The 17,449-nt window shown below is 53.1% G+C and overlaps 1 protein-coding gene across 1 annotated transcript; it reads left to right on the forward strand.

Moving 5' to 3' along the window:
* The first annotated feature begins 1,720 nt into the window (after positions 1-1,720).
* SIGLEC15 (sialic acid binding Ig like lectin 15) lies at positions 1,721-16,019 on the forward strand. The gene is made up of 5 exons (XM_044431356.1): positions 1,721-1,860; positions 2,433-2,816; positions 6,354-6,713; positions 14,087-14,117; positions 15,621-16,019. Exons 1-5 carry the CDS (start codon positions 1,809-1,811, stop codon positions 15,691-15,693), a joined length of 900 nt encoding a protein of 299 aa, XP_044287291.1. The 5' UTR covers positions 1,721-1,808; the 3' UTR covers positions 15,694-16,019.
* Positions 16,020-17,449: the final 1,430 nt, after the last annotated feature.

Below are 17,449 nucleotides of genomic sequence, written 5' to 3' on the forward strand. Positions count from 1 at the left end.
CCTCATACATCCCTGGGCAGAAGTGGAGACTGTCAAAATAGACAGAAACTGGGTTCTGACATCAAAATAAGCCGCACTCAGGGACTGAATATGGATTGAGCTTGGATTGTCATTGAAATGTGGGCTTTGTGTTGTCTGAACCCAGCCAAGGTAACAAGCCCTGGTGAACAACCCACAGTTCACCACCCAACAACAAGCCATGGGTTCCCTTCAGAGCTTGTTTGTGATTAACAAGCCATGGTTTGTTAGCACAGCTGGGTCCAGACAACACGATAAGGTGTGTTTGAACAACAACCCACAATTTCGTGACAACCCTCACTTGAGCCATGCTCAGCCCTTGAGCATGGTTTATTGTCTGAACTCAGGGAATCAAGCAGGCAGGCAGAGGCTGTAACTGCAGACTTACACAAGAGTCATCCTCATGAAACTAACTGGGACTTATTTCTGAATGACGTTGCAGGAGAACAGCCTATGAGTGAGGGAACACTGAATAGCACATTTTACACACACCTTTCTTATAAAATGGCAATTAGACCTGGATGATTGGCAAGATCAAACAAGAACATTCCCAACAATTGGTTCTAGACATCCATGCTGCTGCATAATCTCCTAAAATGAGAAATGCTACAATAATACTGTATTTTTCGAGTGTTCAGAGCACATCACAAATGCCCAGTCGGTATTTCCTGCAACAGCTCCATGAAATTGGTCAGTATCTACTGCCATATTACATAAAGAGAAGCTGAGGCATCTGGGCTGAAACTGCCAATGCATCTGACTGAATGCAAGCAAATAACCAACATTCCTTGCATGCAGAAAAATAGCTTCGCTTTCATCCTGACATGCTAGCTTTCTGTATGCAGGGGTTTCTGTATGGAAGAATGCAGCAGCAACCCAACACAGGCATGGCACCTCTGCGACACTGAGGTTTCAGAAATCATCCCTAGGCACACGAAATTGCTGGTGGATATGAGCTGTGCTCCAGGGACTTAATTGCAGCTCACACTTTTTATGACAAGCCTTTTCCTCCTCCGCTTCTTTTACTTCACGTGAGAGCAGGTCAGTAACGCTCGATATGATAAGCGCTGCTGTTGGTCACTTTTGCACCCATTTGGCTCAAGTTCAGGTTCATGACTTCTCCTCTGAGCGCTACTGCCCCCTCATGGCCAAGATGAGCTTCTCAGCCCCTCAACAGAATTGAATTGCCTTCACCCGGTAACAAGGGCACCAACAAAGAGGACCAAAACCACACCTTTGTACCACGGGACAGGTGCAGTGAACCTGTCCTATCCACAGCCCTATTTGTGGGGGCCAAGGGTGCTCTCAGGAAAGGACATAACGAGGGGATTGCTTTGCTGGGTGAGGCGAACGTCCAGGTGAGAGCTACTGGGCTTTTCCCGACAAGGACAACCCGATAAAATGGTGTGTGTGTTAGACCAAACAATTTTGTTCTGAATTTGTTGCCAATTCATTAAGCATTGAAGAGCCCCAATAACTGGGGTGGGCGACCCTCCATGTGGAGAGCAGAAACATGCTAAAATCTGAGCATCGCTTTTCCAGATTGCGTTAGTGTTTACTCCAGGGCCAAACTACTCATCCTCGTTAAAGAAGAAGCAGCTTCCGTGGCTTCCCCACTCATGGGCACATGGTCAAATGAATTCAGCTCTTTCAGGATCGGGGAAGTCCAGCGTCCTCCACTATACAGAGAGGAAATGTTCGTGCAGCCCTTCTCCAAACAGTGACCAAGTGTGGATCTGATCTGGTCAGGAAAAGAGCTGTACAACGGAGCAGAGCGAGCAGCCCAGAAGATGGAAGCCACGGGCTTGTTTTTCACATGTCTGCTTTTCCTCATCAGGAAAGGTGAGTTTGGCATTAGCAGCTTTTCTTTCGCACTTCCAGCCTGTTTGGAATCGCCTAAGTGCCCGCCAATTTAGCCAGGTGGGGAATAACTGTCGGTCTCCGTTTGAAACTCACTGAGGTCTGCTGCTTCACTCTGCCTTTGGGAAAGGTATTAAGGTACCAGCTGATCCTTGGGAACCTTTGAATGTGATTATTTATTTCCTTCATTTCTACACTGCCCCACAGCTGAAGCTCTCTGGGTGGGTTACACAGTCCATAAAAACATGATAAAAAGATTAAAATGCCACAAAATCAGAAAAATGGAAAGTTTCTAAAAAGCTAAAAGCAGAGAGTAAAAACAGAGAATAATTAGGATTCACAGAAAGAATGACTCTGTGAGACACTTGGCGACCCTCAAGTCACCTTTTTCCACGCTGTTGCTCTCCAGTGTTGCCCATGCTGGCTGGGAATGATGGGAATTGCAGCCCAGCACCTCTGATGGGCACCAGCTTGAGGAAGGCTGCTTTAAGCAGTAGCTATTCTGGGGACCTATATCCGCCCGGGGAGTCTCAGTGCGGTTGCTTTGCTTCCAGGCGTGTCTTGCAAAGGCTGGTCCATGCATGTGCCCTCAGAGGTGACGGGCGAACTCGGCCGGACGGTGACCTTGCCCTGCACTTTCACGCACCCGCACAACACCTACGACAAGACCCTGACGGCCATCTGGCGGGTGAGGGCGCCTTACAACGGGACCGTCGTCTTCAAGTGCATCTCTCACAGCTCCAGCGACCTCTGCAGAACCACCATTGGCCCGAAGGACAGGTACACGCTCCTGGGGAAGCCGAGGCAGAACAACCTCTCACTCCAGATTGACCGCCTGACCTGGAACGACAGCAACAGGTACTTCTGCCGTGTGGAGTTCTCCGGGGACCTCCACGACAAGTATGAGAGCCGCACGGGCATCCGTCTCCGCCTCACAGGTGAGAGAACTGCCGCCCGGCGCGGAGGGAGCGGAGCGTTGGAATGGAGGGCCTGCATCAGGGACTCATGCGCTGGAGCCCCTCGGCCCTGCGCCAGGCCCTCCTTGCAGCCTCTGCCTGCTGAGCTGCTCTTGCAGAGCAGGTGGCCAGCCGTGGGTCCAAGGAGCCCTCCACGGGCCTCTGCCTCTCCTTCCGGTAGTGCAGTGCCTGGGGCAGCACCTCCTTTAATGCCCTTCATCACTCAGGCCCAAGATACCTGCAGGAGCTCCTCTGCCCTGCATTGTGCCCCACCAGCTAAGGTCCTCTGAGATCTGCCTCTGCAAGGTTAATGCCAACTACCCAGAGGACTTTCTCAGTGGTTGCCCCCAAACCTTTAAATGGCCTGGCCAGAGAGTGCCGCAGGTATCCCAAATCGGCACCATCAAGACGAGTTTAAAGATGTCTCTCTTCCGACAGGCATCCCCAGATTAGTTTTATTTCATATGCTTGTTTTTAGTTTGAATCTGAATTATTGTTGGGTTTAATCTCTTGCAAACCACCCAGAATTTATGGGAATTGTGGTATATAAAAATCCAAATAATTAAGTTGACAAATAGAGGTAAATGAAAGGAAGGCAGGTGCTTCTCAGGACAATCCCCACAGCCACGCCCACAGGGAAAGTCCAAAATGCAGGCGGTTGTGTTAACCCAGGTCTACACACTCATGCAAGCTCTCAGCAGGAGAGCTTCTAGCAAATCTGTTGGGCCTGATTGCCCATAGTTTGCACTGCAACAGAAACAGCAGTCAATAAATTCCGGAATGCTGGAAAACCCTCCCCCTACAGCAGCTCCTGGGAGGACAGCCGCTAATCCCAGGCAGGAGGAGGAGGCCTGGGGGAACCGTGGCTTAGTAGAGCCAGGAGGGGCCAAGAAGGCCATCAGGTCCACCCCCTGCTGTGACAGGACACCAAGTCACACCATCCCACTCAGAGGGCTGCCCAGCCGCATCCTGGATGCCCCCAGAGTGAGAGCCCACCTCCTCTCTAGGGAAAACTTTATTGTAGCTACAATGCTGCTCCCTCTACGTTTCAGGAGAGCAAGACCAAGGTTTCTTCCACACTCCCCTTCCTTCTGTGTTAATGTCTGGAATTCAAAGTGGGGACTCCTTCCGCCTCACGGAGAGCCCCCATGCACTTATCCGACACAAAGGGGGTGGCCCTGGCCCCTGGCCCAGGCCAACTGGCTGTGGAATATCTCCCTCAGGAAGCAGTTTTTACAGGGGGTTATTTCATCTGTATTTTGTGAGACTCTGAAGCCATACAGTCCTGAAGACTTTCCCAAAATAGCACCTTTCAGAGGCATTGGATTGTAGCTCCCATAACCCCTGGCTGTGTTCATCTGAGGATGAAGGAGGTCTGTTATGAGCCCAGGAAGCACGAGTGTTCCCCCCACTCTGCCCTTCTACTGGTTTCCCCAGGAAAACAATGATGGCCTGCCCCCAGCCAGCGCGAACCTCTCACCATATTCTAACCTCGCCGGTTTCTTGGGGAGCTTCAGAAGCCTCTTTCCCAGGACCCCTCCCTTCAGCCCAGGAAAAAGGAAAAAGACACCTGTCTTGGGCTTTCCTTCCCAAAGCCCAGAAACAAAGAACTTTCCAAAAACCCCTCTAAAAACCTTAAACACCAGCAGTAGCTTTCTAGTCCTGCAGCTTTCACATGAAAACGAGTTGAGTGAGAAATTCCTTTTACAGAAATCCAGGTAAATATTTATTTAAGAAGAAAAGAGGAACAAGGAGGGGAGAAGCAGGGAAGGAAAGAATTGCGCACACGCACAGAAATCTAAAGAAAACAAAAAGTCAGTCTAGCTTAGCCATGTTACCTCCTCGAATACAGTCTTGCATTCCAAAGCATACAGTGACTTTTTTGCAAGATGTTCTTAGATAGGGAGCATCTGCCTTCCAATTAGATGGTATGCAGGAGAGCTTCAGAAGGGCTTTTCATGAGAATATCCCTGCTCAGTAAAAGCAGTCCCTTTGTAGAGACTGATGGTTGCTCTGTCCAATGATAGCCTCAATTTTTTCTGTCACTGGGCAAGTCAGTAGAAAATTACCTAGTTGGGACCAGCCAGCTCATTCAAGGTCAAGGGTTTCCAATTCTGCGGGATAAAGAAGTGAGATAAAGCTAGAGAAAATTATGCAGGTGTCAGCTGCCATGGGGCAAGGGGGGTCTCTGTCAGAGGCAGGGGGTCATCCATATGTCTGAAGAGTGACAGATGGGGAAGGCTCGCACCCCCCAGGAAAGGAACATAAGGTGCTAAGAAGAGTCCTAGGTGGCCAGAACAAAGGCCTATTTAGTCCAGCTAGGGAGGCCATGATCTTCCCAGGAATCGAGACGGCTTCTGTCCATTGGACTTCTCAGATTTCTCAGCTCAGGAAGCGAGCTGAGCCAGGAGGAAGTCTACAAACCATGGAAAGTCGGTTGCACCAACAACCACCTTCTTTCACAGCATGTTGCATGAACCAAGTCTGCACCACGGACAGCCGCGTGGATGCTCAGCACCAAGAAGACAGCTTCATGGCCATGAGAGAGTGAGCTGGAGTCCAGGAAGCCAAGCCCAGGGAATCTGAAGGATTCCCACCTCCAGAGCAGGTTCCTCACGCATCCCTAAATCCAGTCTTGTGAAGAGCAGGCAACGAAACACTGCAATGGGAGGACCACCACCTTCCCCACAGTGGCTCCCAGGTTGCTGGGATTCCATGGGTAGGATTCCATTTAGAGGCTGCATATACAGGAAGTCCCTGGTTGCAAACGAGTTCCGTCCCCGAGGAAACAGAAAAACAGAAAGCCAAATTCATATGTGAGATCACACATAGTCGGCCCTCCATTTTTACGAGTGTTAGGATCTTAGGATCCCCATGAAAATGGGAAAACTACGAATATCTCTACCTGCCCCCCCCCACCACTCATCAGTGCCTCCTCTTTGCACAAGGGAAATGCCAAAGAGATTTCCCTCTCTGGATGGGACGGGCGGGAAGGCATGCTTTAGAGGCTCCCCCTGTCACTTCCTCTTTTTGGTGACGGTTGAGGGGCCCTCCCGCTCTTCTCTTCCACTTCTTCTCTCGCTGTGGTGATGACAATTTTCCACAGAAATTAACAAAATTAATAGACTTTATAGCAGTTTGTTCGTAAGTGCAGGTTGTTTGTAACCTGGATGTTCATAACTTGGGGACTACCTGTGTTCAGAAGCTTAGATTAGAAAATGCCATGGAGGAAAACTCCATGCATTTGCCTAATCTAAAATCCCATCTGTTTAGTTTTGCATTGAAAAAGGGGTTTCCTTTTTTGCATCTTGAAACTCCTAACAGTTAGTTGCACTGGCTGGATCCAAGTTCTTGCCTTGTAGGCATCAGGGAAAAACCCTCCTTTCCGCTTTCTTCAGAGTCTGATTAATTTTCTAAAAACCAGGAGATGGGAGCAGACTGCAACTCACACATACTTAGCCGGCAGCCCTTGATCCTCCCGTGAGTTTTGCTGTTGTTCATTTTTGGCACCTTCTGCAGCTCCTCCCAGGATTGTAAACATCTCTGTCCAGACCGGCCAGGATCATGCTGTCCACGCAAAGTGTACCGCTGAAGGGGAGCCATTACCCACCTTGACGTGGACCGGTCCTCTCTCTGGCAACGTCACCTCCGTTTCCAGGACAGCCCATCAGATAACCAATGAACTTCACCGCCTCACTCGGGACGGAAAATACACCTGCACGGCTGCCAACCTCTATGGAAGAGCAGAGGGGGCTGTCTACTTTTACAGATTCAAGGCTGAGAACAGCTCCTGGATCCTGGTCCTCTTGCTCGTAGCCTTAGGGATCAAGCTACTGGCGCTGGTGGCGATCGTCGGGGTCGGCTTCTTCTGGAAGGGAGGTGAGCTGCACTCATGTGGAAGCCAGGGGGCTGGAAGCGGGGAAGTCTGGGCTTCCTCACACCAGTTTTTCATCCTCAGTTCCAAGGGGGGGAAACGGCAATGCATTTCGGCTCCATGACTCTACCGTTAGGTTAGACAGCTGCAAGGACCAGGGCTGCCCCCTGTGGCCCGAATCCAGCTGCTGGGGGTCCCCAGGCAGCCATGCCCTTTCTCCAGCCCCACCTTCTGTCCAGCCAACATGGACTGGTGCCTATTGTGCCATTTTTCCCCACCGTGAAGAGCTGGAATGCCCTCCCCAAGGCTTTGAGTTACTGACTCCCCACAGCCCGGAGCTCAAATATGCCGATGTTTGGAGTGATCTGGCCTGCCCACTTTCCATTAGCCGCTCCTCATTCGTCTTCTTCCTTTAAATATTTATTTGCCAGCTGTTTTACTAACAGCATCCCTAGGCAGCTCACAATATTAAAAGAATCAACAACATTGCAGCCTACGATACTAAAAATTCATCATAAAACCTAAAAACTCTAATAAACTGACCAATCTATAGATTATTACAAGTCTGAAATTCCAATCAAATAGTTTATTCAACAGATCATAGTAGCATCCATGGGAGGAATTAGCTATTAAAAGAATACAAGGAGGGTACCAGGCGAATCTCTTTAGGGAGGTCATTTTATTTATTTATTTATTTATTTATTAAAACATTTTTATGCCGCCCCATTCGCCGAAGCCTCGGGGCGGCTTACAACATAGATAAAACAAGTTAAAATCCATATAAAATAATCTTAATTAAAACTCACATTATAAAATAAGCCGCCCTGGCCAGATAAAATTCAATTGTATTTAGCATTTAAAATGTTGCTTAAATAAAAAGGTCTTAGCCTGGCGCCGAAAAACAAATAACGACGGCGCCAGGCGGACCTCTCTGGGGAGCGCATTCCATAACTTAGGCGCCACCGCTGAGAAAGCCCTTCTCCGAGTAGCCACCCTCCTAATTTCTCTCACGGAGGGCTCCCGGAGAAGGGCCTCTCCCGCCGATCTCAGGGGGCGACTGGGCAAATATGGATGTAAGCGCTCCTTCAGGTAACCAGGACCCAAGCCGTTTAGGGCTTTATAGGTCATTACCAACACCTTGAATTGGGCCCGGACTTCAATGGGGAGCCAGTGAAGCTGACGGAGAACTGGTGTCATGTGAACATAACGTCCAGTCCCCGTCAGCAGCCTGGCAGCTCTATTCTGAACCAATTGAAGTATCCGGACCGTCTTCAAGGGTAGCCCCACATAGAGCGCGTTACAGAAGTCAAGACGGGAAGTCACCAGCGCATGAGTCACTGTTGCAAGGCAGTCGTACTCCAGGTAGGGGCGCAGCTGATGAATCAGCCGAAGCTGGAGGAAAGCGCTCCTCGCCGCTGTTGTCACCTGAGCTTCAAGTGAAAGCTCCGGGTCGAGGAGCACTCCCAAGCTGCGGACCTTGTCCCTAGGAGGGAGTGCAACCCCATTCAGGACAAGGTTCAGGTCACCTTCTCCGAAGCCCGAACCGCCAACCAACAGGACCTCCGTCTTGTCTGGATTGAGCTTCAGTTTATTGGCCCTCATCCAGCCCATTACCTCGGCCAGGCACCGGTTCAGTACAGCCACTGCCTCACCTGGATTGGTGGAAAACGAGAGGTAGAGCTGGGTATCATCAGCATACTGATGGGTCCGCAGCCCACACCTCCTGATGACCTCTCCCAGCGGTTTCATGTAGATATTGAACAGTAAAGGGGACAAAATGGAACCCTGCGGTACCCCATGGCAAAGCTGCCATGGCGCAGAGCCATAGTCCCCCAACACCACCTTCTGGAATCGGTCGTTGAGATAGGAGCGGAACCACCGCAAAGCGGTGCCTCCGACCCCCAATCCCGCCAGCCTATCCAGAAGGATACCATGGTCGATGGTATCGAAAGCCGCTGAGAGGTCCAGGAGAACCAACAGGGACGCACTCCCCCTGTCCTTCTCCCTGCACAGGTCATCGTACAGGGCGACCAAGGCAGATTCAGTACCGTACCCGGGTCTGAAGCCGGACTGAAATGGGTCCAGATAATCAGTTTCATCCAAGAGTGCTTGGAGTTGTCCCGCCACCACTCGCTCTAACACCTTGCCCAGAAACGGGATGTTGGCCACTGGTCTATAGTTAGCGGCCATCCCTGGATCCAGTGACGCCTTCTTCAGGACCGGTCGGACTACCGCCTCCTTTAAAGGAGCAGGCACCCGACCCTCCCTCAGAGAAGCGTTAACCACTTCCAAGATCCAGGTTCCAATCCCGTGCTTGGAATCCTTTATTAACCAAGACGGGCAAGGGTCCAGAAGGCAAGTGGTAGGACGTACTCGTCCAAGCACCTTGTCCACATCATCGGGCCGCAATAACTGAAATTCATCCAATAATTCTGGACCAGACGGTAGCGTTGGTGTCTCCCTTAAAACCTCTGAATCAATAGTGGAATCCAGCTCGTGACGAATCTGAGCGATTTTCTCCCTAAAATGCTCGGCAAAGTCGTCACAGCGGGCCTTTGAGGGTGGAATCAGCTCTTCCTTTGGCCCTGGGTGAACCAGGCCTTGCACCACTCGAAAGAGCTCCGCCGGACGGCATTGTGAGGAGGCAATGGAAGCGGAGAAGTGTCTCTTTTTCGCCGCCCTCACCGCCACAGCATAGGCCCGATAGTGGGCTCTTAAGTGTGTTCGGTCAGATTCATCACGTGATTTCCTCCACCTACGCTCTAGCCGTCTCCCAACCTGCTTCATTGCCCTCAATTCTGGAGTGTACCAAGGGGAAGAGCGGGCTCTGCCCGATGGGAGAGGACGCTTAGGAGCGATCGTGTCTACAGCCCTGGTCATCTCCCCATTCCACAGTTCAACCAGAGCCTCGACAGGAGCACCCGTCTTGTCAGCCGGAAACTCCCCCAGAGCCTTCAGGAATCCTTCTGGATCCATCCGGCTCCGGGGGCGGACCCACACAATCGGGTCTGCACCCTTGCAGAGGGAGATGTCGCTCTCGAGCACAAACCTCACTAGGAAGTGATCTGACCATGACAGGGGAGTCAAGCATAAATTCCTCACCCTCAGACCACCCTCTTCCTGCCCCGTCGAGAAAACCAGGTCCAGAGTGTGTCCACGTTCATGGGTCGGGCCGGTGACATGTTGAGACAGCCCCATGGCCGTCATGGAAGCCATGAAGTCCTGAGCCGCCCCGGTCAAACTAGCCTCGGCATGGATATTGAAGTCCCCCAGGACCAGCATCCTGGGGGTCCTCAACACCAGGTCCGAGACCGTTTCCGTCATCTCAGGCAGGGAGACTGTTGGGCAGAAGGGTGCACGGTACACCAACAGAATCCCCAATCTGTCTCGGTCGCCCAACACCAAGTAGAGACACTCCAGCCCTGGTCTCGAAGGGACAGGAAGTCCCGTGAGAGTGATGGAAGCCCGGTAAACCAAAGCGACCCCCCTCCCCTCCCCTCCGGCCGTGAACAGTGCTGGACCATATACCCGGGCGGGCACAATTGAGAGAGGGCAACATCCCCCCCCTCTCCCGCCCAGGTCTCCGTTATACAGGCCAGGTCGGCCCCCTCATCCACAATCAAGTCATGGATGAGGGCAGATTTGTTATTGGCCGACCTGGCATTAAACAACAACACCGTCAGGCCCGAGGGGCGACTGACAAGACTCCCTGGCACCTTCTGGCTGGGAGCAAAACCAGAAGTAGGGACAGGTGTCAGCCATCTGTCCCTCCTTCTTCTATGCAGACACGTTAAGCCCCCACCGCTATTACGTCCATTGCCCATCACCACACCAATGGCGGCGCCAGTGCGCTCCCCAGGAAACTCAGGCGGCAACATGGCCAGGGACGACTCCATAAAAACAAGTTAAAACACTTTAAAATTATAAAACATTTAAAATTGGCCGTTCAACAGAAGGGACTGCCACAACAAAAGAGCAAGTCCCCTGGCCAGCCTAGCCCCCCCCCGAACAGCCCCCCCCAAACGGCGGCAAACCGCCCTTTGGCCGACGCCCTTTGGCCGCCGGCCCCGGCCGCTGCTGGTGCTTTGTAGCCGCGGGCCGCCCGACGCCCCACCCCGTCCGGGCACGCCTGCCACGTGTGCAGGGGCGTGGCAGGGCAGTCAGGTAGCGGCGGAGTCGGCGGCGCGGCGCGGTCTTCGCGCGGTCTTCAGGCGCGTGCGCGGCGCGGTCTTCGGGCGCGTGCGCGGCGCGGTCTTTGGGCGCGTGCGCGGCGCGGTCTTTGGGCGCGGTGCGGTTCTCGGGCGCGGGCGCGGTCTCCTGCCAGGTGTTGTTCCTCCCGCCGGCACTCCCCCCTGCAGCACTTTGTAGCCGCCGGCCACCCGACGCCCCACCCCGTCCGGGCACACCTGCCACGTGTGCAGGGGCGTGGCAGGGCAGTCAGGTAGCGGCGGAGTCGGCGGCGCGGCGCAGTCTTCGCGCGGTCTTCGGGCGCGTGCACGGCGCGGTCTTCGGGCGCGTGCGCGGCGCGGTCTTTGGGCGCGTGCGCGGTGCGGTCTTTGGGCGCGGTGCGGTTCTCGGGCGCGGGCGCGGTCTCCTGCCAGGTGTTGTTCCTCCCGCCGGCACTCCCCCCTGCAGCACTTTGTAGCCGCCGGCCACCCGACGCCCCACCCCGTCCGGGCACACCTGCCACGTGTGCAGGGGCGTGGCAGGGCAGTCAGGTAGCGGCGGAGTCGGCGGCGCGGCGCAGTCTTCGCGCGGTCTTCGGGCGCGTGCACGGCGCGGTCTTCGGGCGCGTGCGCGGCGCGGTCTTTGGGCGCGTGCGCGGTGCGGTTTTTGGGCGCGTCATTCCAAATATGGGGAATGGGCAGGAAAGGCCCTCTTTCTGTCGGCCACCTCTCTTACTTCCTGGAGGGACGGCTCCACAAAAGTGCTCCCTGCATCGATCTCCAAGGCTGGGTGAGTGTCGATACGGGTGCAGACAGTCCTTTAGATAACTGGGGCCTAAGCTGCTTAGAGCCGTACACGTCAAGGTAAGCACCTGCATTTGGGCCGGAGCCACAATCACCTTCTAATGCAGGTGCTATATGCTGGGCCATCTTCTGCCCTGCCCACAGCCAGCGTGGGGCTTTCCTTCACCGGGTGGAACCTGGTCCTTGGGCTCGGGCGGTTCGACATGGCTGCAGAGCGAGGCATTCTCTGCAGAGGAGGACCACCGGGCCTGCCTGTCCCCCTAAACTAGTCCACCGGCCCCAGGTCGGTGGCGGACGCACTTGCTGCTTCTGTGGGAGCCTGCTCATCCTTTCCAACAGAGATGCTGGAACTCCGCCCGCCTCAGGACCAGATTCCATGCTGGAGAGGCACGTGCTTCCAGGATGGAGGGAAGGGCAAGGCAGAGAGGCAGGGCCACAGTGCCAGCACAGTTTGGTCCAAGGCTGTGCCGGAAATGTTGGCAGTCAGAGAAGGGGAGACAGCCAACCAGAAAAACATGGAGGGCCAGACTGGAATGCCAGCAGGTCAGGCTTAACCCGTGGGCCTGAGGCTCAGACACCCTGTTCTAGATCGCACCCCCGAATGCAGTTGGGCTGCTGAGAACTTGAGACAGGGCCTTTTTTGTTGGCCCTCCAGCTGTGGAGCCCTTTTCCTGGGGGGGGGGGGGTTAGATTGGGTCCCTCACTGCTTGGCTTTCAGCGAAGCCATTGCTATGAGGCTTGGCTTTCGGTGTTCTGAAATGTGTGGCTCCACCTAGGTATTTTTTGCAGGGTTTCAGTTCTGGGGGTGGCCGTATTTTAAGGCTGCTGTTTGGTATGCTCCCTTGAGAGGCCAAGAGGGCCTTACAGAAACGGACTTCCTTCATCGATGGGCCACTTTGCTTCAGTAGATAGAACGCTGGGGCGCCATCTTGACCATCACCCCGAGCAGCAAAGCTTGGACCAGCTCTGGAGTTTTAGGCCCCATGGTGCAGTTAGTTTTCATACAGCAACCTCAGAGATGAAGAGGGCCAGCTCTCTGGCTACCTGCTGGGGAATTTTTGCATGGAGGAGCCTCAGCCAGGTCGACCTGCCCTAGTCCTAACTTTGCAACTGAGCTCCTGCCAGAAGCTTTGGACTCCAACTCCCATCAGCCCAGCCAGCATAGCCAATGTCAGGGAAGGTGGGCATTGCAGTCCCAACCCAGAGGGCTGAGGAAGGCTTTCTTCAGCTTTCGCTCACTCAGAAGCTATTTCCAGGATTTTAATCTCATGCATCAGGTTGAAAATGGGCTGCAATGGCTTCCAATTCAGCCGCAAACAAGACCAGGCTTCCTTGAGCGCTTGCAGGCTAAACCAGGCAAGACACACAAGGGGAAAGGGGTAGAAGATGGAGGTGGATTTTCAGTAGGGCTGTGGCATTGCCTTGCTTCCCCACGCTGCTCCCGCCAGGGTGCCTCACCAGGCCGCAGCAGGTGCTGAGCTTCCTCCTCCTGGGCCCGCCTCCTCCGCGCCATCTTTCTGCAACCAGCCCAAAACGCAGGCATTGGACTGCCCGAAGCCCCACCTTGCTGTGCCTTGAAGTCTGGGGGGAGCTGCCAGGTGCGGCGCCTCGACTGCAGGTACCTGTGGCTGGAGCTCCAGGATGGGGTGGAATGCTTCAGGGCCAGGGGACAAGCCAAGCTGTGCAACAGGCAGGGGGCAGACCCCCAGCAGGGCAGGGCAGGGCAGGGCAGGTCTGGGGCCAGGAACAGGCTCGGATCAGAGCTGGACAAGGTGTGGCAGGCGCAGAGGCAAAGGTCGGGCCTGGGGGACCGCAAGGGGCAGCTGCCTGCAAAGGCCAGGCCAGGAACAGGAAGACCAGGAAGCAACAAGACGTGGAAGAACCGGAGGGCAGGGCAAGCCTGGAGCCAGCTGAGGCCAGGCCCCGGCAAGGCGCGGTCCGGAAGGTCACGCCGCAGTCTCTAGGCAGCAGGAGAGGTGGCGCAGCCCGAAGCAAGGCTGGGCACAGGATTGGGGCCACGAGGCTGTCGCCATGGAAGCCCATGTTGCCGCAGCCAAGCCGGACAAGGCAGAGAAGTCGTCCAACCTCCCAGCTGTGCTGCAAGATCGGACAGGCTCTCATCCTGGCAAACTCCTCCTGGCCTGATCCTGCCCTACAAGCACTTGCAGGCTGAGAGCGCCACCTGCCCCTGGGAAGAGCTGTGCCGCAGGTTCCGGTCTGGGCAGGAGCATCAAGCAATGACACCCCGAGGACACTGATGCTAGTTTTTCCTTTCTGTTTTTATGTACACATTGAATTGCCTGTCATGAGCGGAGACGGCTGGAGCCAGGGGTCAGTCTAGATGGCCCAGGGGGATCCTTCTGACTCACTCTGTTTCTAGGTTTCTAACTTTGTCCCTTGCATTACAGATAGCCTCATGGCCCAAAATAGCCAGCCACGGTAAGAAACCCTTCCCTTCCCTCTCCATTGCACGCTCCTGCGCCTTTTGGATGTGTGGCGAATCGTGTGTGTCCTTGGTGGATGTCCAAAGCGAGGAGGGCTGGGGGCTTGCTCGGGTTTCCAAAGGATGGAACAGATGCAGTCCCCTGGCATCTCTGATGAGCTAGCTTTCCACATTCAGGCTTTATTTTTTTAAAAAAGAGGGAGCGGGGGAGGGCAGCAACACGCAACCGGCCTGCGCTATTTGCCTGCCATGCCAAACTGTTCCACGTGCTCTGCAGATCTGGGATCTGGCCAAAGCCAGAAGTGCAGCATCAGTCACCAAACCACACGGGCCAAAAATAAATCTATTTGTCACTCCTTATTCCACCCTGAGCTGGCTGCACAAAAGGACAGGCTGGCAGTTAATCAAATGAATGCATACATACGTGAAGAACAGGCTTATGATCTCACCAGCCCTGGGCATTTAGAAGCGGGATCAGGGTTCTTGTCCGACTCGGCCATGGAGCTCACTGGGTGATGCTGGGCCAGTCGCAGACTCTCGGCCCAACCTACCTCACAGGGCCGGTGTTGTGGGGATAAGAGCACAAGGAGAATTGCGTGAGACACCTTGCGTTCCTTCCTTGGAAGGAAAAAATGGCAAGGTATTGATATAATAAACAGACAAGCGTTTCTGTGTGTGTGTTGGGGGAGAAAACACCATGCGTGTCCGCAGGAGAACAGGGGAAGAGTGTGTGTGGTGGACATGCACTGGCACCTGTACCTGCTTCCCACCCGATGCCAGAGGCAGCCCTCAGGCCGAAAGATGTGCACCTGCTTTGAGAGGCAAATAAGGATCTTGCCTGCCTAGCAGAAGGAAGCACCTTGACCTGAGCCGAAGAACCAGGCCAGAGGCCTCCCCGGGGCAGCCACCTGCCCAGAGCGGCCCACCAGCACCTCCAGATTCCCCTCTGCTTTCTGATCAGCCCTGCCAGTGCCTACATTTTTCTCCTGCGACTGCCAAGCGCCGCAATGCGGCTGCTTCCCTCCTGCTCCTCCATTCAGAGGGTGCCTTTTAGCCCCACCTGCCAAGGTACTGTCTTCAAGGTGGCCACCAGCACCGCTCAGCAAAGCTAGGATGCAGAATTGGACTGGGACGGCAGCGGCGATGGCAGAGAGACGTCATCTGGGGGCAAAGAGTCCGAGAATTTTCCTTTCCCTAAAAATGAACCCTGAAGCCTTGGGGGCTTCCTGCAGAGTTAGCAATATGCAGTTCTTCCGAGGGGAGATGCGGCGGCATGAGTGAGCTGTCTCACTGGGGAGCAAATGAATCAGACTTGCATGCTGCAGGCTCAGAAAAGTCAAAAAGGGAACTGCTTGGGTTTTTCAGGTTCCTTAAGAGCCTGACTCACGGAGGACCCTTCGCATTTGGCCTGTCATGCCTTCTTTCCATCATGAGCAAGAAATAAACTAAATTCTGTTGCTCAAAATTGAGAATAACCATACCGATGCTTTCATTGGCAGGCAACAGGTGCAACAGTCTCCGTATGAAAACTTCAGTTGCAGGATCAACTCCTTAAGTCAAAGTGTGCCCTAGTCGATCTAAAGAAGCGTGTGCAAGTGAAAGATCTGGGACAATGCAGCTCTCTTCATTTTTATGGAATCCCACAAGTGTTTTCATAGAAAGGAAATGAAGTGGATATAATCCGTAATTATTTCTTGCAGATACAGCAGGCGATGGACCTGTCCAATGCCTTAAGGTAATCTCTGGAGACTCTTTCCGTGCGCTGCCCCCCACAGGGGCACAAGTGCCGGCAAGCAGGGACGGGGCCTTCTTTGGGGCCGCCCCTTCTGTCGAATGGCCTTCCCTCAGCACCCCTCCCTTGCATCTCGATACATTTAGATGTAAGGTTAAGGTTTTAAGCATTTCATCTTTGATCTGTTAATTTTACTGCTGAGTCAAACTTTTTTAACGTTTCCATGTTTTTGATACTTTTGTGCTTGTATTCATTGTTGAGATGGTGGTGTTAGTGGGTGGTTTTTCTACCCTTTTGTGTGATACTGAACCTGCTCTGGAGGAGGTTGACCCTCCCCTAAAGGATTAGAGTGATAATTGGGAGAGACCTCGGAGCAGGCCCAGACATTGAAGGCATGGAACATCTTTTATAAGCTTAGACTGATATGCCAACTTTAATTCCAGCAAGACAATTGCTTTTGCAACCTCCTATTTGGGTTGCAAAGGCTTGATTTGAGGCTGCCTTTGAAAACTTCAGCTGGTCCAAAATAAGGGGTGAGGCTAAATTGAGGGCTGTGGCTACCAAGCACACGGCCTCTTCAGTGGTGGCACCCCCAAAGTGGGATGACCTCACCAGAGGCTTGCTTAGCACCTCACCATTTCCTTTTCCCAGGCATGTTAGCCCCCCCCCCCCCCCCGTTTGAAAAAACAACCCAGAACAGTGCTAGTGTGTTTCCAGATCTTTCATCTTGCTTGCTTTTATCTTGGTTACTACCTTGGTTTTATTTTACTTTAAGCTTGTGGTTTTATATTACATTTTAACTTTAATTTATGGTTTGGGGATTTGCTTTGTAAACCCATGGCTAATGGGCAGCATAGAAATGTAATAAATATTATCTTGACTGTTCTGGTTTTATGATTAAAAACTGTGCTGTTTTATGACTGCAAACCACCCTGAGGGCATTTACAAGTCGGGTAGTGTCTAAATTTAATAAATAGTCAAATAAAGAAAGCTATCCATTATATGGTATGGAAACAGAGGGAACTTGTTAATCCTTTTGCTTTGTTTTTGATACACACCGGGTTAGATGGTTATGGATTCTTTGAAAAAAGCAGGAAGGAATACCAGTGATACGAACACAGAACAATGAAGACACAGAGAAAGCTGCTTTCTGCCAAGAAATAGTTTGAACCAACTTGTCCAGTGCTGTCTTGCGTCCATGTAATTGACGCCTTCGAGGGATTGCAACTTGCCATCACCCACACTCAGCCGGGCCCCTTAGAGATGATGGGAATTGGAGTTCAGCACACACTTGGAAGGCTCAAAGTTGTTGGAGAACCACCTCCGTTGGCAGACCATGTCTGAGGCAGAGGTTTCTCACAGCTCTCTTAGATAAACTGCCAGAGGTTAAGGATGGAAACCTTGACATGCACTGTGCTACCGAAACATGGCCTTCCCCCCAGCGCTTCCAGTGAAATCCAGTTTTTAAACTGCTCATCTCTTCCTCAGGCCATTGCAATGATTTTTGCTGCCCTCAATTTCCACAATTGTCTCTCCCCTTGAAAGAGACCTCTATACGATCTGATGAATTTCCATTTTAGCATTTAGTTGCAATAT

This window comes from Varanus komodoensis, unplaced genomic scaffold, assembly GCF_004798865.1.
Source record: "Varanus komodoensis strain SLA01 unplaced genomic scaffold, ASM479886v1 scaffold22, whole genome shotgun sequence".
In the NCBI taxonomy this organism is placed as follows: Eukaryota; Metazoa; Chordata; class Lepidosauria; order Squamata; family Varanidae; genus Varanus; species Varanus komodoensis.

What these genes read in the sequence shown, in the direction of transcription:
- SIGLEC15 (XM_044431356.1), top strand. Translation starts at nt 1,809, where the DNA reads ATGGAAGCCACGGGCTTGTTTTTCACATGTCTGCTTTTCCTCATCAGG. An exon ending in CATCCGTCTCCGCCTCACAG is followed by an intron (nt 2,817 to 6,353) that starts GTGAGAGAACTG and finishes CACCTTCTGCAG; the next exon opens with CTCCTCCCAGGATTGTAAAC. An exon ending in CGGCTTCTTCTGGAAGGGAG is followed by an intron (nt 6,714 to 14,086) that starts GTGAGCTGCACT and finishes CTTGCATTACAG; the next exon opens with ATAGCCTCATGGCCCAAAAT.